At 49.3% G+C, this 23,412-nt stretch overlaps 2 protein-coding genes across 3 annotated transcripts in view; one reads left to right on the forward strand and one right to left on the reverse strand.

Moving 5' to 3' along the window:
* LOC310830103 (putative protein PTGES3L) overlaps positions 1 to 23,412 on the reverse strand; it is a 280,219-nt gene that overhangs the window by 163,101 nt on the left and 93,706 nt on the right. The gene's annotated exons all lie outside the window — the stretch shown is intronic.
* The window catches only part of RND2 (Rho family GTPase 2), a 40,827-nt gene continuing 34,936 nt past the window's right edge, over positions 17,522 to 23,412 (forward strand). The window contains exons 1-2 of the mRNA XM_083709925.1: positions 17,522 to 17,777; positions 19,270 to 19,357. Coding sequence (XP_083566051.1) covers positions 17,676 to 17,777; positions 19,270 to 19,357 — 190 coding nt within the window. The 5' untranslated portion in view covers positions 17,522 to 17,675. The remainder of the gene's footprint in view (positions 17,778 to 19,269; positions 19,358 to 23,412) is intronic.

Here is a 23,412-nt window from a genome sequence, read left to right on the forward strand (position 1 = left end):
TCTTATCTGGAGGCACGATGGAAGCAAAGTGTCTTGCTGGAACTCCGAGGCTGCTGGAACGAATTCCAAGATTTTGGCTGCTTGCCAGAGGAGGGCCTCAGCGCTGCTGCTGCTGTTTCAGAGGCGTTTCCTCGTGAGCTTAGAGGCCTGGGGATCCGCATGACTGTGGAAGCAGGGGAACACACATCTGAAGGGTGGGGTTGCTCTGGAAAAGAACCAATCTGCTGACCCATCCGGTTCAGCCTTAAAGCAAGAATGTGCGGTCGCAAGGAGTTTTGGAGCAGGAAGGGAGCGGCGGTATTCCGTCTGGAGAACAAGGCTGCAAGCCTAAACCGGCTTACTAAGAAGTAAGCCCCATTGAATTCAATAGGGCTTCCTTCTCTGAGTAGACATGGGTCAAGATTGCACTGTAAGTAAACCAAGAAGTGGAACTTCTGCAAGAAAAGGTGCCAGGACTCAAAACTGCTTGCAAACAGCGGCATCTAACCCCAAAGCCCTTCTTTCCAACCCCAGACATGTGAGGAAGGATGCTTGTTCTTGCTCTTTGGCAGTTAAGTGTCTTGCTTTGCTGCTGTTCTTTGGTCACAGAAACGCCCATCTGCCATTCTCCCAGCTGTCCCAGGGAACACCATACCCCCCAACATTTCTCTGATGATAATAGGGACATCCTATAGGGAAGTTGTGGGACGCGGGTGGCGCTGTGGGTTAAACCACAGAGCCTAGGACTTGCCGATCAGAAGGTTGGTGGCTCAAATCCCCGTGACGGGGTGAGCTCCCGTTACTTGGTCCCTGCTCCTGTCAACCTAGCAGTTTGAAAGCACATCAAAGTGCAAGTAGATAAATAGGTACCACTCCAGCGGGAAGGTAAATGGCATTTCCGTGCGCTGCTCTGGTTCGCCAGAAGCAGCTTAGTCATGCTGGCCACATGACCCGGAAGCTGTACGCCGGCTCCCTCGGCCAATAAAGCGAGATGAGCGCCGCAACCCCAGAGTCGGCCACAACTGGACCTAATGGTCAGGAGTCCCTTTACCTTTACCTTTATAGGAAAGTAGTAGTAGTAGTAGTAATCATAATCATAACAGTAATAATAATATTTGTACCCTGCTCATCTGACTGGGTTGCCGCAGCCACTCTGGGTGGCTTCTAATGCATATAAAAACATAAGAAAACATTAAATATTTTTTAAAAAACTTTCCTGCCTTCAGATGTCTTCTAAAGGTATATACAGTCAAACCTCGGCTCCCAAACAACTCCGTTTTTGAGCATTTTGGCTCCTGAATGCCGAAAACCTGGAAGTAAATGCTCCGGTTTTCAAACGTTTTTCGGAAGCCAAACGTCCAACGCAGCTTCCACTTGAACACAGGAAGCTATTGCAACCAATTGGAAGCCGCGCCTTGGTTTTGGAACGGTTTTGGGAGTTGAACAGACTTCCGGAGCGAATTACATTCGACAGTTGAGATTTGACTGTAGTTACTTGGCTGAGGGGGTCGCATAACTCCATACCCTCCAACGTTTCTCTGAAGAAAATAGGGACGTCCCAAGGAAAAGTGGAACATTCCAGGATCAAGTCAGAAACCAAGATGGCTTCTGTAAATCCAGAACTGTTCCTGGAAAACAGGGACACTTGGAGGGTCTGTGACCTCCTCCTTCAAGCAGAAATGCGGAACCTCTGGCCTGTAGGCCAAATTTGGCCCACCAAGCCATTACCCCAAACCACAGCCCCCTGCTCCTCACGAGGCTTTGTATGTGACATCAGATGTGGAACATATAGAATGCATGGAAAGCAGGATTGAACGGTGCACAGTGATAACATCGCAGTGTTCAGCTGGTGAGTTATCGCAATGTTTAGCTGGGGAGTTATCGCGATGTTGAAAACCAGATATCGCCTAGCCCTTACACACATTGTGATTCGCGGTTAATTATTGCCAGCTGAAGTATGAAACAATTATCACAATGTGAACTTCAAACCGGTTTTGGAAGATACAGTGGTACCTCGGGTTACAGACACTTCAGGTTACAGATGCTTCAGGTTACAAGCTCCTCTAACCCAGAAATAGTACCTTGGGTTAAGAACTTTGCTTCAGGATGAGAACAGAAATTGTGCGGCGGCAGTGGGAGGCCCCATTAGTTAACGTGGTACCTCAGGTTAAGAACAGTTTCAGGTTAAGAATGGACTTCCGGAACGAATTAAGTACTTAATCCGAGATACAACTGTATATCGATCTATTGCCCAGCCCTAGTTGTGGGGTGACAAGTTCAAGCCTGCTTGGTTCCTGTGCACCGGCAAATTATGCTCAGAGAACTTGTCGGCACACCCAAACCCTGAAAAAAGCAGGAGTGAGCTCCCCATGCCGTCAGCTGACGGATAGAGAGTTCAGTCCTGCTTGGTTCAGGCGTGGGAATGCCTAGACAGTCTTATGTTTGGGCAGATGGCTTAAATATTGCTAGATGGTTTGGGTTCCTTATAGAGTTGTTCCAGCTCACCTGCCTGCCTTCCTCCTTGCTGCTTGGATTGCACAGGCGACAGAAACAAACGTGATGGCATGCGTTAATTCAACCTTTCTCCGATGGAAACATTCCCCTTCTTGTGCACAGATGCTCCGTAAAGGCGGCACTGACAACAGCGTCAGTGTCTTTCCACCTCCAGATATTATTAATTTATTAATTTATTAATTTATTAATTTATTAATTTATTAATTTATTAATTTATTAATTTATTATTTGTACCCCGCCCATCTGGCTGGGTTTCCCCAGCCACTCTGGGCAGCTTCCAACAAAGATTAAAAATGCATTAAAATGTCACACAATAAAAACTTCCCTAAACAGGGCTGCCTTCAGGTGTCTTCTAAATGTCAGGTAGTTGTTTATTTCCTTGATATCTGATATTCCACAGGGCGGGTGCCTGGTTCCCTGTAGCTTTGCTTCTCGCAGTGAGGGAACTGCCAGAAGGCCATCGGAGCTGGACCTCAATGTCCGGGCAAAACGATGGGGGTGGAGATGCTCCTTCAGGTATACTGGACCAAGGCTGTTTTGGGCTTTAAAGGTCAGCACCAACACTTTGAATTGTGCTCAGAAACGTACTGGGAGCCAATGGAGGTCTTTCAGTGTTATATGGTCTCGGCGGTCGCCCCCAGTCACCAGTCTAGTTGGTGCAATGTTTTCTACCCAAAATATTGAGTTCTGTGTTAATCCTAAAAAGAAAAGGCAACACTTGGGTTACAAGACTGGTGTATAACAGCAGCATTGGGCCGCAGAATTGGCTGAGGAAGTGACTAATCAGCTGAGGATATCCAGAAAGTCAGTGCTTGCAGATGATTTTTATACACCGTGAAATTGTCTGATTGCATATGTAAACAGCCGCTCAGAGACAGACTCCTCTAGCAACTCGTGGTTCTATATGGTTGAACCTATTAGGAAAATCGGCGTCGTGTATACGACTAGCAAACTGATCCGTATTGCAAAGTCCAGGAGTCTTTAAGTACAGAGATTGCCTGGCATTTAAGTCTGTACTTAGGAGGTCTGAATTGGTTCTGAATTATAGGTCAACGTGCGAATGAACTAAACTTTTTGTTATTGTTGTTGTCTTTTAAAATGAACATGGGTTGGTTTCATCAAAATGAAGGGCTGTGATTTAATGCAGATCAGCTACTGTGCAATTTTAAATCCGAATTAAGTATCCCATCCAAAGTAAGTGTAACTTTTTCTACAAACAGTATTTTTTTAAAAAAGAACATTAAGCCTGCGGGGGGGGGGGAGAGACACATCTGGAATATAAAAAACACTGAAAAAATGCTTTTTTAAAAAACGTTTTGAATTTGTTAAAGGAGTGGAATGTGAATGGACAAAGAACAATGGCAATAAATTATGTCTACACACCAGGTCTGGGAACAGAGTCATGGAAGGGTTGCACACTTGAAATGGATATTTGTTGGGAAACAACAAAGGTGCTGATTGCAAGGAAACAAGAAAGGCCAGCTATGAAAATGGACTAAAATTAATAGAAGGATGAGAAGGTGATTAAAGAAGAATGAAGTGACAACATCAAGAAGCAATGGACATATTTTTGAAACAGAAGCAGGAAACCTAATTATCTTTTTTAAAAAATTGTATTAAATTTAAATAATTTGGATCGATTTGTTAAAGTTTGGAAAACGAATAAAAATTAATATATATAAAAAAAGAAATATATATTGAATTTGCCATAAGCTCACCATCGCCACCTAGTGTCACATTTTTATAGCGCTCTTAAAACGTTATATTTGCAGCTGTGTAGCTGAGTCTCCACTGAGAGGGAAAAGATCTCGCAGGAACAGCGCTCCGTTTTGAATGTTACACTTCTGATTTGAGTGCCACACTTCTGTTTTGAGTGTTATGCTGAGGTCTATCTGTTTTTGCTATTTATTTTGTGTTTTTTGTTTTTGTGGCTCTTTTTGTTTTGTTTTTGTGACTGTGGAACCCAGTTCAGCTACTGATTGATTGATTGATTATGTGACTGCAGTACATTGTTTATCGCTTTCATTTTATGGATCAGTGGTCTCATTAGATAGTAAAATTCATGTTAAATTGCTGTTTTAGGGGTTGTTTTTAAAAGTCTGGAATGGATTAATCCATTTTGCATTACTTTCTATGGGAAAGCACGCCTTGGTTTTGGAACGCTTTGGTTTTGGAATGGACGTCTGGAATGAATTAAGTTTGAGAACCAAGGTACCACTGTATTAACATGCATATGGGTCGCACAAATCTGATTCCCCCCCCAAAAAAAATGTTTTTGTGCACATTAGTGCTTTCAATTGAACTCTCTCATCACGGCAAATCCACACTAAACATTGAAAGAAAGCACATTTGATAAACATTTAAAGTACCCACCAAGATTCCTGGAAACTATAGTTTACCTCTCACCAAAGTATAATAACCAGTTAACATACTACAGTTCCCATGATTCTATGGTGCTGAGGAAAGGTGCTTTAAAGGTGCTTTATGGTGTGTTCAGAGCCTACAGTTGTGTTGACAATAAAACTTAAAGGTGTTTCCTTTGCCTTGAGGAATTCTGGGCACTCAAAGAGTTAAGAATTCCCAGCAATCCTTAAACTACAAGGGCCATATTTTTTTCTTTTTTTTCTTTTTGCAATATACAAATTAAAGGTAAAGGTCCAGTCACTGACAACTCGGGTTGCAGCACTCATCTCGCTTTACTGGCCGAGGGAGCAGGCGTTTGTCTGCAGACAGTTTTTTTGGGTCATGCTAGGTTGGCAGGAGCAGGGACCCAACAATGGGAGTCGCGGAGATTCGAACCGCTGACCTTCTGATCAGCAAGCCCTAGGCTCTGTGGTTTAGACCACAGTGCCACCCGTGTCCCAATATACATATTAAGGTAAAGGTACCCCTGACCATTAGGTCCAGTCGTGACTGACTCTGGGGTTGCGGCGCTCATCTCTCTTTATTGGCCGAGGGAGCCGGCGTACAGCTTCCGGGTCATGTGGCCAGCATGACTAAGCTGCTTCTAGCGAACCAAAGCAGCGCATGGAAACGCCGTTTACCTTCCCGCCGGAGCGATACCTATTTATCTACTTGCACTTTGACGTGCTTTCGAACTGCTAGGTTGGCAGGAGCAGGGACCGAGCTCCGGGAGCTCACCCTGTCACGGGGATTCGAACTTCCGACCTTCTATCTGCTGTCCAGGTGCTACCTCTTGACGGTCAGATTCAAGGCGCACCTGCCCTCGTTTCGGAGGGTGCTTTCTCTTTAAGCCAGACGGCCCTTCAGTGAGTGGAGCATCCCTTAATTTCTCTCTCTCCCCCCCCCAATGCATGACTGTAGGAAAAACCCCAAAAAGCTTTTTTTCAGAGGAATTTAATAAATTTGAACTGAAGGCTTAATAAGAAATTTGAAGCAGGAAGAGAGGAAATAGGGTTGGGGGGGGTTGGGGTTTGTTGTTGTTTTTAAACCACTAATAAAGGGGGGAATATACAACAATGCTCTGGGAAATAAATATTAATTAATTCCACAAGATACACTGTAAATTAAGGTAAGGAGTTGAAAAACAAGCAGAACTAGAACGAAATATTTTGAAATGTTCTCCTTTTTTGCATTAAAGGTTTTTTTCTTTTATTTTCTCAATTGTGCAATCTTATATCTCAATATCTATCTATGGCACTATGTTATGAATCGCAGTTATTCTCCAACCGGTAATTAAAAACAACACACTATGTAATTTGCATGACCGAAGAAGCAGCTCTTGGCTCAAACTCGGATCTGGAGAAAACCGCAGCTTCGCCCTCTTGTGGCTGCAGCTGGTAACTGTTTTCTCCCGGCTTCTGGGATGGCCTGCCCTCTTCTGGTGAAACAGGGAACTTTGCGAAATGACTCGAGGAAAGAGGTTATTAAATTCAGCCTCAACAAGGAAGTGACCAAACATTGCCAGCAAAACAAATACTGCAAATAAAAAGGACTGGCTGTTGGGGCCTCGTGTGTCTCCTGAAGCAGCCCACTGGATTTCTTTGCTGCTGAACATAGAGAGCTACTTAACCTACTCAATTTCAGCTAGCTCACGCTAGGGCTGGCAGATATATTCATATATAATCCAAAACCGGTTTGAAGTTCACATTATGATAATTGTTTCATAATATTTGAGCTGGCAATGTATCACGAATCACAATGTGTGTAATCAGTGCCGGATTTACGTATAAGTAAACAAGCTATAGCTTAGGAACCCACTCTCTTGGGGGGGCCCTCAAAAAATTAAAAAGAAAGAAACTGGATGTACATTTCCAAAATATAAGATAAGTTCAACAATTACGTTGATAAAATACATATTTTGTTATGTGCAAATGGCTTTAGATACCCATTAGGTCCATAAATTGCCATATAGCATATATTCAACACAAAAAACAGTGACAATTTGTTGTTGACAAAGGACAGCTGGACATATAAAGGGCCCCATTACCTTCAGTAGCTTAGGGGACCCCTGACCATTAGGTCCAGTTGTGACCGACTCTGGGGTTGCGGTGCTCATCTCACTTTATTGGCTGAGGGAGCCGGCGTACAGCTTCCGGGTCATGTGGCCAGCAGGACTAAGCCACTTCTGGCGAACCAGAGCAGTGCACGGAAACACCGTTTGCCTTCCTGCTGGAGCGGTACCTGTTTATCTACTTGCACTCTGACATGCTTTCGAACTGCTTGGTGGGCAGGAGCAGGGACCGAGGAATGGGAGCTCACCCCGTCACAGGGATTCAAACCGCCAACCTTCTGATCAGCAAGTCCTAGGCTCTTGCTGGTTTAACCCACAGCGCCACCCACATCCCCTTCAGTAGCTTAGGCCCTCATCAAACCGAAATCCTGCCCTGTATGTAAAGGCCAGGCAATATCTGGTTTTCAACATTGGGATAACTCCCCAGCTAAGCACTGCGATGTTATCAGCAACTACCGTATTTTTCGCTCTATAGGACGCACTTTTTCCCCTTCAAAAATGAAGGGGAAATGTGTGTGTGTCCTATGGAGCGAAGACGCCATAGCCCCGCGACCCTCTCCCGGCTGGAGAGGTGACGCGCGGCTATGGCAGGAACCTCTATAGCTGCGCGTCGCCTCTCCAGCCGGGAGAGAGTGCGCGGGGCTAAAGAAGCCATAGCAGTGCGACCCTCTCCCAGCTGGAGAGGTGACGCGCGACTATGAGAGCAGCCTCTCCGCTGCGCCTTTCTGCTGCTCCCTGACCTGCTCTTTGGGGCTGGTGGTGGGCTTCCCCCCGCCAGCCCCAAAGAACAGGTTGAAAGGAACCTGAAGCCTGGAGAGCGAGAGGGGTTGGTGTGCACCGACCCCTCTCGCTCTCCAGGCTTCCAAGGTAGCCGCCTGAACACACCTTAAATGGCACCTTGTTTTAGAGCGGGAAAACAAGAGGGGGGAAATCTCTGCGCAGCTCCTCCTGCCGCTTCGCTGAAGGGGCGCTGGGCAGAGAGGGGGAGATTGTTTTTTTCTTGTTCTCCCCCTCTAAAACAAGGTGCGTCCTATTGTCCAGTGCGTCCTATGGTGCGAAAAATACGGTAAACCTCACACTATCCCCTGCTAAACGCTGCAATGTTGTCACCAGCAGAACATTGCAATCTACCACAATATTTCAGACAGAACTACTGTATACAGAGACAAACAGGACAATGTCCTGATGACTACTAGTATACTTAGGGGTCTAAAATGGTTACATGACAACATTATCAAACATCACACACTCAGTTTCATCAGCAGGCAAGCCAGAATGCATCCCAACATGGAGTTTCAGTTTTGGGCTTGGCTACCTAAAAGTAGTATTCAGTAGAATCCAAAGTACGGCAATGAGTCATTGTGAATACAAATAATGTGGGACTGCCAGCAGGAATGATAGAGGCAGAAGCAGCAGTGGCAGAAACAGCTTCCCATGACCACAGCACTGTCATACATCATGTTACATCTGCTTCATGTTACGTTTTTTCAGGTTGCGTCCCGCGGCGACCTGGAAGTACCAGAAGGGGTTACTTCCGGGTTTTGCCACTTGTACATGCGCAGATGCGCAAAATGACGTCATGCGCAGAAGCGGCAAATCACAACCTGCATGTGCGCAGACGTGCAGCTGCGGGTTGCGTCCTATTCATGTTGCGAACGGGCCTCTGGAACGGATCCCGTTCACAACGAGAGGTACCACTGTATGTGTCGGCAGTAGGGGCAACAACCACGACAACCTGCAAGGACTTGCGGTGGTGGCTCAAACAGCGGTAGCCTGTGAGTCTTTGTGGCAGTGACGGGAGGGGGCAGAGGCGGCCTGCTAGGCATTGTGGCGGCGGAAAAATCAGTGGCGACTTGCAAAGCCTCGCACCGGCAACAGGAACTGGCGGCAGTAGCAGTGGCAGCCTGCAAGGCCTTGTGGCGGTGATAGAGAGTGATGGCAGTATCAGCAGCAACCTGTCACTCACAGCAGTGACGGGAGGTGGCGGCAGTAGCGATGGTGGCCTGCAAGGCCTTGTGGCTGCAACGAGAGGGGGCGGCAGTAATGGCAGCAGCCTGCAAGGTCCCGCGGCAGTGAGTAACGGCGGCAGCGGCAGAGTGTGTGGCTTTGCAGCAGCAACGGGATGTGGCGGCAGTAGCAGTGGCGGCTTGTGAGGCCTCAGGCAGCGACAAAAAAGTGGCGGCAGTAAGGGCGGCAGCCTGCCAGGCGGTGACAGAGTGACAGCAGTGGCGGTGGGCTGCGAGGCCTCACAGCCATGACAGGGAGTAACTGTTAAGTTGTGGGTGAACATATCAGACGACACAGCAATTCTTCAAACAGCTCTTGTTTATTCACAGGTCAGAACAGAACTGAACTGAAGGGTTCAGCCAACCTGCTTATATAGAGCTCCACTACAAGGCAACAGTAACAACTTTCTGTAACTGTCCAATCACTGAACGTCTCTTTCAATCCCTTATTTGCATATGTGGACCTGAGTGGAAACTATCTACAGTCTCCCCCTGCTGGCCCAGGGTGAGAAACTTCAGTACATAACAGTAACGGCAGTAATAGCACCCTGCAAGGCTTCACAGCGGTGACAGGAGGTGCCATCAGTATGGCGACAGCCTGCAAGGCCTTGCCGCGATGACAAAACAGTGGTGGCCTGCGAGGCCTTTCAGTGGTGATAGAGAGTGATGGCAGTAGCGGCGGTTGACTGCAAGGACTCACAGCAGTGACGGGAGGTGGCAGCAGTAGCGGTGGCGGCTGCGAGACCTCATGGTGGTGACGGAAAGTGGTGGCAGTAATGGCAGCGGGCCGTGAGGCCTTGTGGTGGTGATGGGAAGTGGCAGCAGTCATGGCATTGGCCTGTGAGGCCTAGCAGTGGCAACAGGATTTGGCAGCAGAAACGGTGGTGGCCTGCGAGTCCTTGTGGCAGCAGCCTGAGGGGATTCGTGGCACTGACAGGAGGTGATGGCAGTAGAGGCCTCCTACGAGGCCTTGACTGCGAGGGTCATCTAGTCCAACCCCCTGAACATAGCTGTCAACTTACAGATTTGAAAATAAGGGACCAGCAGCCTCAAAAATAAGGGATCAGCAGCCAAAATAAGGGATTTTCCAAGCACAGGTATGTTCAACTTCTGAGCCCCTCTGAGCCAAAGGCAGAAAGCCCAGCCAGCAGCCAAACGAAGCCTCAAGCGGTGGTTCCCACAGCGCAGCAACCTGGCAAAGGGGATGCAACAAGGAAAACCACGGTCACCTCTCCGCTGGGAAGCGCTGAGCAAAGGCGAGTCCCCAGGCAACGCGGCTGATTTGATTGGCACAAGGCGTGCAAGCTCCACCCTCCAGTCGTTCTTAGACTCCTTATTGGGTGAGCAATGCAGCCGAGCAACACAGTTGGAGCCTCCCTCCTCCCTGCCCGGCAGGGAGGGAGGTAGAGGAGCTGCTTCCTTTGAAACCCGGGAAATTTAAGGGACATCATCAATAAGGGACAGCAGCGGGACACGGCGCTGGGATAAGGGACTTTCCCGCCAAATAAGGGACGGTTGACAGCTATGCCCCTGAAATGCAGACAACTTTTGCCCAACATGGGGTTCCAACCCATGAACCTGAGATTAAGAACTGCATGTTCTAATGACTGAGTTATGCAACATGCCCACGTTTAGATACATACGCATGATTAGAGGCACTCTAGCCAAAGCTACAAAGACATAATAATAATAATAATAATAATAATAATAATAATAATAATAATAATAATTTATTATTTATACCCCGCCCACTCTGGGCGGCTTCCATAGAAACCAAAAATACAGTAAAATATCACACGTTAAAAACTTCCCTGAACAGGGCTGCCTTAAAATGTCGTCTGAATGTCAGGTAGTTGTTTATCGCTTTGACATCTGCTGGAAGGGCGTTCCACAGGGCGGGCGCCACTACCGAGAAGGCCCTCTGCCTGGTTCCCTGTAGCTTTGCTTCTCTCAATGAGGGAACCGCCAGAATGCCCTCAGCGCTGGACCTCAGAGTCCGGGCAGAACAATGGGGGTGGAGACGCTCCTTCAGGTATACTGGACCGAGGCCAGAATATTTCTAGAATATTTCTGTGGATGGTGACAATTGTCTGTCCTCATGTATATGTGCTATAACCTGCAATTTGGATTTTTCTATCTGGGGCACAGCTGTAGTTTCATTGAGCAAATCTGCACATCCTTATCTCACTTTGCACTGGTGATAAATTTTGCAGGGGCTGTTTGCATGGGGACCAATGCCAGGAGATGTCTCTGCTTCCAGTTGGGAAAACGCTAACATTTATTCATGAAAGATGAACCTGCTTGGAGAAATAAGAAACTAGACCCCAACTGCTCGTCCATTAATAAATGTCTCAGTGACACTGCCAACAACATTTTAATCTCCACTGCGTCTCTCTCTCTCTCTCTCTCTCTCTCTCTCTCTCTCTCTCTCTTATATTTTGTCCCATTCTTGACAAATTAAATTTTCCCATTACAGTAAATCTTTGGAGTTCTCTTGTCTTTGGCTCCACGACTCAGGCTGCCGGATATTAGCTGAGAGCTCTGTTCCAATAAATAAATAAATAACTCGGCTAATTGAAATGGCGAGGTGTCACAGATAGACATTTTTAGGACATTAGAGTGGCAAGGCTGACACGATGCATCCCTCTTGACATGGAGCGGCAGCTTCCAGAGGAGAGAGAGAGAGAAACTGAGATCTGGCTTTAAGTGGAAACGTGTCTAAGGCTGACACAGGTGTCTCCATCCTGCGCAGGTTGTGAGGACCTCTGACCCCGAGGAGTAGAAATGCATTAGCCTGCGCTCATCGCTCGAGTTCCCAAAGCTTGCCATTGCATCTGAGCTATGAACCCAGCCCCTCTCATCTTGTAAATTGGCTGTGCCTTTTTCAGAGCAGGTAGTCTGCCTTCCTGGGACACGGGCGGTGCTGTGGTGTAAACCACAGAGCCTAGGGCTTGCTGATCAGAAGGTCGGCGGTTCGAATCCCTGCGACGGGGTGAGTCCCAGCTCCTGCTCACCTAGCTGTTCGAAAGCACGTCAAAGTGCAAGTAGATAAATAGGTACCACTCCGGCAGGAAGGTAAACAATGTTTCCATGTGCTGCTCTGGTTCGCCAGAAGTGGCTTAGTCATGCCGGCCACATGACCCGAAAAAACTGGCTCCCTCAGCCTATAGAGTGAGATGAGCGTGTAACTCCAGAGTCATCCGCGACTGGACCTAATGGTCAGGGGTCCCTTTACCTTTTTAGTCTGCTTTCCTAGCTGCAGAGGTGAAGGGCTGTGGGGACGAATTTTCAGAAAATACTCAAAAACACATTTGCTTATAATTGCTACCGCCCAGAGGCAAAGGCCCATAATTTAATAAATAATAATAAAATATATCTGTGACCTGTTATATTGAGTTGGGTGGGTTTCGGTTTGTTATTATGACATGTATTTTGTGTTTTCATATTGTAAACCATCCTGTGATCTTTGGTTGGATATGCATACTCTCCGACATTTCTCAGATGAAAAGCGACGTCCTATTCCATAATAATAATACAGTGGTACTTCGGGTTAAGAACTTAATTCGTTCTGGAGGTCCGTTCTTAACCTGAAACTGTTCTTAACCCGAGGTACCACTTTAGCTAATGGGGCCTCCCACTGCCGCCGCACAATTTCTGTTCTCATCCTGAAGCAAGGTACTTAACCTGAGGTACTATTTCTGGGTTAGCAGAGTCTGTAATCTGAAGCGTATGTAACCCGAGGTACCACTGTAATAATAATTTATACCCCACCCATCTGACTGGGTTGCTACAGCCACCCTGGGCATCTTCCAACCTATATAAAAACATAACAAAACACCAAACATTTAATAACTTCCCTGTACAGGGCTGCCTTCAGATGTCTTCTAAAGGCTGCATAATTACTTATCTCCTTGGGTCGCATAAATGCACACCCTCAACATTTCTCTGATGGAAACAGTGACATCCTAAGGAAAAGCAGGACATTCTGGGATCAAACCAGAAACTGGGACGGCTTCTGTAAATCTGGGACTCTCCCTGGAATATAGGGACCCTGACCTGTTTTCCAGGCTGCGAAATGCAGTAAACAGCAGCATCCCAGCAGAAGGCTGTTGGAAGGGTGAAAACCACAGAGGGCGAGAGATAGGAGCAGACCAGCGGTAAATCACACCAAGCAAGTTGGAGTTAACCCTTTATTAGCAAAAATGGGGATCTGCACAGGAGTGTCAGGCTAAATGAGCACAGCACCTTGTCTATGGCAGGTCTTGCCCCCATGAAGGTGTTGCGGAGGCTGAATTCCTGCTCCATGGTTGCAGTCATGGGATTTTTGTCTATCACACAATGGTGTGTGTTCCACAGAGTGGGAAGTGATGGAGACAGGATGTTTGTGTTATGTGTTCCGTGAAATGGGACTATTGTCCTGTGTCTCTGTGCTGTCTGATGCTAGAGAGAGAGGGAGCCATGTTGCAGTACTCCGTGTGTGTTTATATGTAAATAAAGTAGATTAGCCAAAATGCTGAGGTCTGTCACGCAAACTGCGAAGACTCTGTGGATCCCTAAGTGTGCCGGTGTCTGTTGGCATTGGTTGCTGTGACGTTCGGGCTGAAGAAAGCTCTTGAAGCTCCCGAACGATCGACCAGGAGGGAGAGAACATGCCATTCAGGCATGTGTCTCTGCCAGGGTCCTACTCGAGTGTAGGACGAGCTCCTAACAGGTTCCTGCCTCACCACAGCTGCTGAGGTTCCCTCCTCTCCAGGGTTTATCCCAAGCAATCGGAGACTGTGCCTGCATGGAGCCAACGTCTCCTCTGCCCTTTTTCTGCCTCTTCTGGTCCTGGAGACCAGGGCAAAGGGGAGCTTGTCACAGCAGAAGGGGGAGACACCCTGGCTTCTTCACCAGCCTGACTTCTATATGCCTCTCGGCCTCCCTCCTCTCCTCCTTCTGCTTCTGCCTCCGATTCTCAACTGCTCTCTGCCACAGATTCTCCCAGCTCACTCAGCCCTGTTACGCCCTTCCACTTCTGACACCGCTTCTCCCTTGGACCACAACTCCGCAGGATCTGAGCCTTCTTCCTCTGGGGGTCCCCCAGCTGGTTCCTCCTACTGTTCCTCTGCGTCCAACCGGTGCGTAGCAGCGAGGCATGCTGGGAATTTAAAAGTGTTGGAAAAACAAAACTCTCTGCATGGGGACAGGAACACCCCTACCATCCCCCCTTCCTTCTCTACGTATCCCAGTAGGAATAGCTCTTTGGCACTAGGTTGGGTTTTTTTAAGCAGTTATTTGTGACCATAATGCATCCGGCTGCACTTAGAGTGCTTTTAAAGAGGGTGATTAGCAGCAAACGCTGCACTTCCTTAATGATCACCATTACAAAGCACTGAAAGGAGGCCAGTTCTGGCAGACATCTAGGCTTCACTCTGCGGGAACATGGCCCCCTTTTGACTTCTATGGGGCAGGTTAAGTTGAGAAGTCAAAGCTGTTCCCAGGGTGTGGCTGCTGTCACATGCTGACAGCTTCCAGGAGCCGCAGGTGAGACCTGAGTACAGCGCAGGGACCAAAGGTGGAAAAAGTTTACCTGAAGGAGCGTCTCCACCCCTATCGTTCTGCCTGGACATTGAGGTCCAGCACTGAGGGCCTTCTGTCAGTTCCCTCACTGCGAGAAGCCAAGTTACAGAGAACCAGGCAGAGGGCCTTCTTGGTAGTGGCACCCGCCCTGTGGAACGCCCTCCCACTAGATGTCAAAGAGAACAACAACCAGACTTTTAGAAGACATCTGAAGGCAGCCCTGTTTAGGGAAGCTTTTAATGTTTTATGTATTACGGGATTTTAATATTTTGTTGGAAGCCGCCCAGAGTTGCTGGGGAAGCCCAGCCAGATGTAAAGGTAAAGGGACCCCTGAACATTAGGTCCAGTCGTGGCCGACTCTGGGGTTGCGGCGCTCATCTCGCTTTATTGGCCGAGGGAGCCGGCGTACAGCTTCCGGGTCATGTGGCCAGCATGACTAAGCCGCTTCTGGCGAACCAGAGCAGCGCACGGAAAAGCCGTTTACCTCCCCGCTGGAGCGGTACCTATTTATCTACTCGCATTTTGACGTGCTTTCGAACTGCTAGGTTGGCATGAGCAGGGACTGAGCAGTGGGAGCTCACCCCGTCGCAGGGATTCGAGCCACTGACCTTCTGATAGGCAAGTCCTAGGCTCTGTGGTTTAACCCACAGTGCCACCTGTGTCCCAGGCAGATGGGCGGGGTATAAATAATAAATATTATTATTATTACTATTATTATTAGCACCCCAGAAGGAGCAGGATGTGTCCCCCCATCAAGGGACTACCCCTCCACTAGCACCCCACCCCACCCCAGGAACCTGAGTACTACCAAGATACCAGTAGCCACTTTTAAAGATCTCTCCTCCTGCTTTCCCCACATTTCTGACAGCCGAGGCAGACTCCCCAACCCAACCGATGCTAGAACAGTTACTCGTTCAGAGAGGCACCGGGCAGTTTCTTTTGAGGGCTGGCGATTCTGCACTGCGTTCTTTGACCATGCCCAGTGTCATGAGCGATGCAATAAAACTACCCACCTCCTCCTGGCAAGAGAGGAAGAGGCACAACCAGAGCAGCGACTCATGCAGAGACACAGCTGGCAGCCTCCTTTGAGATACAGATGTCCTCAGCAGCCTATCATTACCATTCGAAGCAGAGCAATAGGACAGCTTCCGCACCATCATGTTTCCTATACCTATTGTTGTTGTTTAGTCGTTTAGTCGTGTCCAACCCTTTGTGACCCTGTGGACCAGAGCACGCCAGGCACTCCTGTCTTCCACTGCCTCCCGCAGTTTGGTCAAACTCATGCTGGTAGCTTCGACAACACTGTCCAACCATCTCGTCCTCTGTCGTCCCCTTCTCCTTGTGCCCTCCATCTTTCCCGACATCAGGGTCTTTCCCAGGGAGTCTTCTCTTCCCATGAGGTGGCCAAAGTATTGGAGCCTCAGCTTCAGGATCTGTCCTTCCAGTGAGCACTCAAGGCTGATTTCCTTAAGAATGGATAGGTTTGATCTTCTTGCAGTCCATGGGACTCTCCAGAGTCTCCTCCAGCACCATAATTCAAAAGCATCAATTCTTTGGCAATCAGCCTTCTTTATGGTCCAGCTCTCACTTCCATACATCACTACTGGGAAAACCATAGCTTGAACTATACAGACCTTTGTTGGCAAGGTGGTGTCTCTGCTTTTTAAGATGCTGTCTAGGTAATGTCTTGTTTTTCTCTCCAACAGCAGTCTTGAGTGCTAATGGCAGCAAAAGGGGTTGTGAATTTTCAGATAATGCTCTAAATTAATCCCAATCAGAAAAGAAGGGTAACATTTTCTGCGGGGGGCGAGGGCCTGCCGAGCGAGCACAATATATAGGATAATTAAATATTTTTAGGCTCGCCCAGCTCTCATGATTAGTTGCGTTAATTAGAACCGTTTCCTCCCCCTCCTCCTTCGCCCAACGCTTGAGGGAAGAACAGCGCCCCCCGGTGGCCAAAGAAGGAAACAAACGATGACGCCGCCGACCGGGAGCCAAGCGCGTGTGCTGCTCTTTTATTTCTGCAAATGTTTTGAGAATTTCTCTCTCTCTCTCTCTCTGCATCACTACGGCATCTCTGTCTTGGGAGTGGCATCTCCCCCTTCCTTTTTTTCTTTAAACACTCCACCCAAATTCGGTGCTAGGGGGGGAAAAAATCTACTTTGCATCTTAATTTCTCATTTCAGGGGGGGAAAGGAAGCACGTTGAGAGAGAAAACACTTATGGGGGGGGCGGTAAAACAACAGGATTTTTTTTTATTTTTAAAGTGGGATTTAGCAATAAATCCCCACAAATGCTGGGGAGCAAGAAACTGATCTGCGTTTGCCCGTCCAAGCAATTGCATTTTTTCTTTTCCCCACGTGGTGGCCCCGAACGGGGAGATACTGGGGGCAAAAAGACAGAAGGAAAGGACCTTGCAAGTTTTCCCCCTTCTTCTTTCCATGATCAAGAAGGGGGCTTTTTAAAAATAGGGGGGCATGGCGATTTTTTTTTGCGGGGGGGGGTGTCGCCGTTCTGCACCATGGACGGAAGCCCCTGCGGGATGATTCCTAAAAGGGGGCTGTCGAAGAAGCCTCGTTATCCGAGATGCATCGAGGCAGATGGAGTTTGGGGGGGGGGGCGCGGAGAGGTAGGAGCAACTCATCAGCGCCCCCCTAAAATATTTGAGGGTCCGCCTCCCCCATTGATGGACATTGCCATTCAAAGTGCGTTTTGTGATCAATTGCTTGGGGTCCGCCACCCCCATTATTTTATTCCAATAAAATAAAATAAAATAAAATAAAATAAAATATTGGCATGGGGGGGGGGAGAGAGCTAAACCCGCCCCGCCCCCGGTTGCGCATCAGCAAAAGGGACCCTCCGGACGCGCCGGCGAGGCTGGTCTGGGGGCCGCCTGCTCCAGGGCGCCGCCTGCTGGCGACGGGAGGGTAGGAGCGCCGCGAGGGGGCCGGCGGCGAGACAGGGGCTCGGGAGGGCGGAGCAGGGGGTGCGGCATCGGGAGCCGGGGAGCCGCGGCAGGAGCCTGTCTGCCAGCGCGGAGAGGCGGACGGAGGCGGCGGCGATGTTGCTCCTGCTCTTTTCTCGGCGCGGGGACTGAGCGGCGTCCCGCGCCGTCTTGCCTGCCGGCCTCGGAAGGCGCCATGGAGAGCCAGCTGGCCCGCTGCAAGATCGTGGTGGTGGGCGACAGCCAGTGCGGCAAGACGGCGCTGCTCCACGTCTTCGCCAAGGACACCTACCCCGAGGTACGGGGCGCGGGGGGGGGCAGCCTCCCGCAGAGGGGGCCACATCCGACGGGGCGGGGAAGCCGGAGGGGACGGAAGGGACCCCCGACGGTCGCGGTGGGTGGGTATTGGTGGGTGGGGGGTTCGGGAGATGCAGCCGGAGAGGGGCGTCCAGGCAAGGCGAGCAGGGCTGCCGGTTGGCCAGCGGGGTCTCCGGTTCCTCCGAGGGGGCGGCCGGCCGGTCTCAGGACGTCGAAGAACCGCAGCTCGGTGGGGTTAGCGCCCGCTTTGCGCTTGCGGGAGGTCCCAGGTCTTGGATCCCCGACGGCAGCATCGTCCCAAGAGGGCGGAGAGCCCGTGTTTTTAGACGGTGCCCACTGGGTAGGGTGTTCCCTCGGATGTGGCCGGAGACTGCGGGATTTGGGGGGCGGTCTTAGGAAGGGATACGGCTTGTGTCACCTGTTGGGAGAGCCAGGGGCGAGATGGGAGCAGCGAGAGGCAAAACACACAGAACTGAAATAATATGGAAGTGGAGGGTCAAAATGCAAGGGTTTGTGTGTGTCATGTGGGGTGTAAAGTAGGTTTTTGGGGGGGGGGCTGAAGGGACCTAGAAGGGACTCTCCGCACAGGGGGGCTTCCCCCGTTCTGCCATAATCGATTCCTTCATCTTCCAAGGTGCCACAAAAATCCTCTTTTTCGGTTAGACTGACTTAGCAGGTTAGGTTAGAGAGTTTGGGTGTCTGGGTGTGGGGGGCAATTTTGAGAGGGGTGAAAGAGATGGAGGAGGTTCAATTGAGGAGTCTGGTTCAGGGCAAGCTGGGAGGGAGATTTAGGGTTCTGTAGGGGAACTATGGAACTGAGGAACTGCTGGAACATCAGGCGGAATGTCAGAAACCCGGAACAACCTGCCTGCCTTTGTGTTGCAGCTGGATTTAGGGCAGAGCATCTAGTTCCCTCTAGCTGAGGGCCATAATAATAATAATAATAATAATAATAATATACAGGTAGCTACTAAGAGGCTAGTAAGAAAGCAACTCTACCAAAAGGAATTATTGTGAAAATAAGAAATATTCTTTTTTTGCGGGGGCACCAAATTTTGTCCTTGCACAAAGTCGGCCTCTGCTGGGACCGAGGGTTGCAGAACTCAGTAAAAGACCTAGAGCCTCTTTTCAGTGCCTTGGCTGAGTCCTGGGACAGAACATCCTCTAAGCAACTAGGGAGAACCTCTCTTTTGCTTTTACTGGAACATGGCCAGGATCCCACACGAACCACAAATTAGGACGAAAGGCCTTCCAGAGGCAGAGGCGTGCACCGTAAATGTTTGCTTTCAGAAACGGAGTGTTGCTTTTGGGTTGTGGGGTCTGGCCGCGAGTGTGTCAGGGACCCAGGCGTGCGAGATCTGGGTTGGGGGTGCTTGCAGTGTGTGGGGGGGGATGTTTCTCCCAGTCGGCGGCATGGCCCCCGATTCTGTGGTTTCATGTATTCTGTTGTCTCTGCTGCCCCTCCCTTGCAGAACTATGTCCCCACGGTGTTCGAGAACTACACGGCCAGTTTTGAGATCGAAAAGCAGCGCATCGAACTCAACATGTGGGACACATCAGGTGAGTGAGGAGCAGGAGCGAGGGATTTGCGCTTGGGAAAGTCTGGGTTGAAACTTGGGTTGGGGGCAGGGAGCGCTCTGGAACTGGTAACTGGGCTGAATTTTGCCTGTCCCAGTTGAGGGTTTTGGCGACATATTCCTGTTTACCTAAATGAACGTGCCCTCTGAGTGATTCCAGGAGTTTTAGCACCACTGCTATCTAAGGGACAGTTTATTTGTTTCCTTTTTTTTCTTGACCATTCCTAACCTTGCTTGGAAAATCTTTCTTTCCTGGCTGCAGCTGCCTGGTTTGGAAGTTTTGTGCTTTGCATATGTTCGGGTGGATACTTTCCTCCCTTATAGTTTTAACTTGGAGCATTAGTTAAACCAGAGTTTCCCAAACTTAGGTCTCCTGCTGTTTTCTGACTACAACTCCTATCATCCTTGCTAGCTAGGGATGATGGGAGTTGTAGTACGAAAACAGCTGGACACCCAAGTTTGGGAAACACTCTGCGTTAAACCACCGCCAGGCTTTAAATTTCTCCCACTGACTTCCACAAAGGATTATCAGGTTCCCTTTTTCTCTTCGCTCCAGAAATTGCCGTCAACACTCGCGCAGTGTTTTCCAGCATTCTCCTTGCATGCGTTCTTGGGATTATTATAATTTTACCCCAAGGCTCAAGCCTGTGCTGTTCTCTGGAAAACCCTTTCCCTTAATCTAAAAATGCAGTAAGGGGAAAATCTCTCTTTCATATTTTTTGGCTAAGCACTGGTACATGCATTTTGGTGCTGAGCTCTAGTAAAACCTAGTTACACATCAAGCCCTTCGTGGCGGGGGAGCAGTTGTGATGAACTGGTGGTGAGAGAAAGACTCTTTGTATATGCTCAGAGTTTGCTTCTCCCAGAGCTGGGCATCAGCATTACAAGGTGATTCTGCTGCTGAGACCTGCTTCAAATCCCATCTCGGATATCCCTTATATAAAATTTCCCCCCTCAACTATAACACCGCTCATAACCCTCTCTGGATTACATGGCCTGCTCTACCTACTTTTTTGAAAAGGTTATAGGGGGGTAACATGATCTGGCTAAAATTGGGTGGGGGTGGAAATCATGATGCTGGAGTTTTCCAATTTCATTTAAGGACCCCTCCCTGCTTCTTCCACCACCACCCCTCCGCCCCCACCTGCAGTAATTAAAGTACTGCCTTCCTATCCACTCTGTGGCCTCTTTATTTTTGGTGTCCTGTTTCCTGGTAGCACCTGCCTAGGAGTACCTGTGAGAAGGTACAGAATGAATGCTGAGATTCAGGGTGAGGCCAAGAATGAATGAGGCACGAAAAGCTCCGGATCCGAGGGCAGACCTCGCCCCTGGAAGGAATGTAAGGGGAGAAGGGCCCGTTTTCGTACTTTCTTTGCCTGCAAAGAGGGAACGTTGAGTTCTTGCCAGCATTTTAGAAGCAGCTGGATCCTGGAAGCAATTCTGGGGATTGTCTGGCTCAGCCTGGCTGCCTTTTATGCCTTTTGCCTTTTATTTGTAACCCCTTCCCTCCCCCCCCAAAATACCCCATTTTTTGTGGTTTTCCATATGCGAGAGAAGGGGCGATGTTGTGCTTCAGGCTTGATGCTACAGAGGAGGAGCAGAAGAAGATGCAATGCTTTGGCCATGATGTGTAGGATAAATGTCCCCATTTTTTGTTTTGTTTTGAGAGAAGGCTCATCCAAACTACCGGGGCTTCTTCTTTCCTCTGCCTCGGCTCCAGCTTTTGCATTTATTAACTTCGCAGCCTCGCGATTGGCACGGCCAGAGCCTTCGCTTGGCACGGCACCTCCCGCCTGCTTTTGTCGAGTTGCGTAAAGGGCTCTCCTGTGTGCAGTGCAGCTGTGGCGAAATTGCCGGTGGCTCCTTGGGAGGCTGCAGAAAGGCTCTTCTGTCTGGGTAGAGAAAAGAGCGTCTCTTCCTTGGGCTGTGGGAGGAGGAAGCGAGCAAAGAATCCTCCTGCTGTGGGAGGCCGGAGCACGGTGCACAAAACAATCACAAAGCTAACGGTGCAGAGACGCGAGCGTTGTTTGGAGCTGGCAAATGTTCCGTGGCTAACAGGAGAACGAGCTGCAGCCACTGACTCTGCAGTCTGGCCAAGGGAGGAGAGTTGCAGAAATGCTTCGTAACGGATCATCTAGGCTCATGGCAAATTGGTGGAGGGTTGGTCTATCGGTGTCCTATTAAGCCATGTGTGCTAATGACGAAAACTGCACTGGGAGATGAGAGGCTTTTAGGGATGGTGTCCACCATCAGCTTGGAAAGGTGTGGACAACCTGTGGCACACCGGACATCGATAGATTCCCAAGTCCTAGCCGGTAGGCTGGGATGTTGCTCCTAGCAACATGTGGCTGGCCCCAGGTTCCCCATCCCTCAGATATAAGCCAGGATAGAAAGGGCTTCTTAATGTCACAGGAGGGGTGGCGATGTGGTCCAAAACACTGAGCCTCTTGGACTTGCTGATCAGAAGGTCAGCAGTTTGAATCCCCACAGCAGAGTGAGCTCCCGTTGCTCTGTCCCAGCTCCTGCCAACCTAGCAGTTTGAAAGCACGCCAACACAAGTAGATAAATAGGTGCCACTGCGGCGGGAAGGCAAACAGCGTTTCCGTGCACTCTGGCATCTTTCACTGCGTCCCCGTTGCACCAGAAGTGGTTTAGTCATGCTGGCCACATGACCCGGAATGCTGTCTGCGGACAAATGCCAGCTCCCCTGGCCTGAAAGCAAGATGAATGCCGCAACCCCAGAGTCGCCTTTGACTAGACTTAACCATCCAGGGGTCCTTTACCTTACTTCTATAGAGGGATTTTTGCCTCTGAACACTGACTGACACCCCAGACCCTCCAAGTATCCCTATTTACCAGGGACAGTCCCAGATTTACAGAAGCCACCTTGGTTTCTGATTAGATCCTGGAATGTCCCACTTTTCCTTAGGACGTCCCTGTTTTCATCAGAGAAATGTTGGAGGGTATCGAGTTATGTGCCCCCCCCCCCCCGAGCCAAGGAGATAAGGAACTATACAACCTTTAGAAGACATCTGAAGGCAGCCCGGTATAAGGAAGTTTTTCAATGTTTAATGATGTTTTTATAGATGTTGGAAGTTGCCCAGAGTGGCTGGAACGGCCCAGTCAGATGGGCAGGGTATAAATAATAAAATTGTTGTTGTTGTTATCATTATTATAATCATGGAATAAAGGAAAAGGTAAAGGGACCCCTGACCGTTAGGTCCAGTCGCAGACAACTCTGGGGTTGCGGCGCTCATCTCGCTCTATAGGCCGAGGGAGCCGGCGTACAGCTTCCAGGTCATGTGGCCAGCATGACTAAGCCACTTCTGGCGAACCAGAGCAGCGCACGGAAATGCAGTTTACCTTCCCACTGGAGCGGTACCTATTTATCTACTTGCACGGGCGTGCTTTCAAACTGCTAGGTTGGCAGGAGCAGGGACCGAGCAACGGGAGCTCACTCCATAACGGGGATTCAAACCGCCGACCTTCTGATCGGCAAGCCCTAGGCTCTGTGGTTTAGACCACAGAGCCGCCCGCGTCCCAATCATGGAATAGGACGCCCCTATTTTCATCAGAGAAATGTTGTGGGATATGACACCCGCGTTTGCCACATCCCAAAGGACTTTTGAAATTAGCCGTCCTGTTTCATATGCGCTTTGCCATGCAGCAAGGGAAGGTGTTATGTTACTGGCGAGATAAATGAAGCCTCTTGTTCCACCCAGGGCTCAAACATTCGTTCTACAGCCCCTGCAATCCTACTCCAGAATGGGTGGGTTTTCAGTCTGGTCCGGCAAAGCAGCTTTGAATGCTCTTGGAAGGATATGCCTGCCCTTGGCTGGCTTGGAGCAGAAACCCTCCGAGATTTGAGCACTTGGGTGGTGGTGCTCACATGCCCAAAGTAATTGATTAGGAACATTTCTGAGCACAGAAACTGTCTGCAAGGGAGAATAGGAGTTACAGCTGCTTAATTTAGTGCATTGCAAGTGCTGCAAGTCTGGAGGGAGGGTGGCGAGAATGTAAAGGAACGTTAAGCCTTCC

This window comes from Podarcis gaigeae (assembly GCF_964106915.1).
Source record: "Podarcis gaigeae genome assembly, chromosome: 13".
Taxonomy (NCBI): domain Eukaryota; kingdom Metazoa; phylum Chordata; class Lepidosauria; order Squamata; family Lacertidae; genus Podarcis; species Podarcis gaigeae.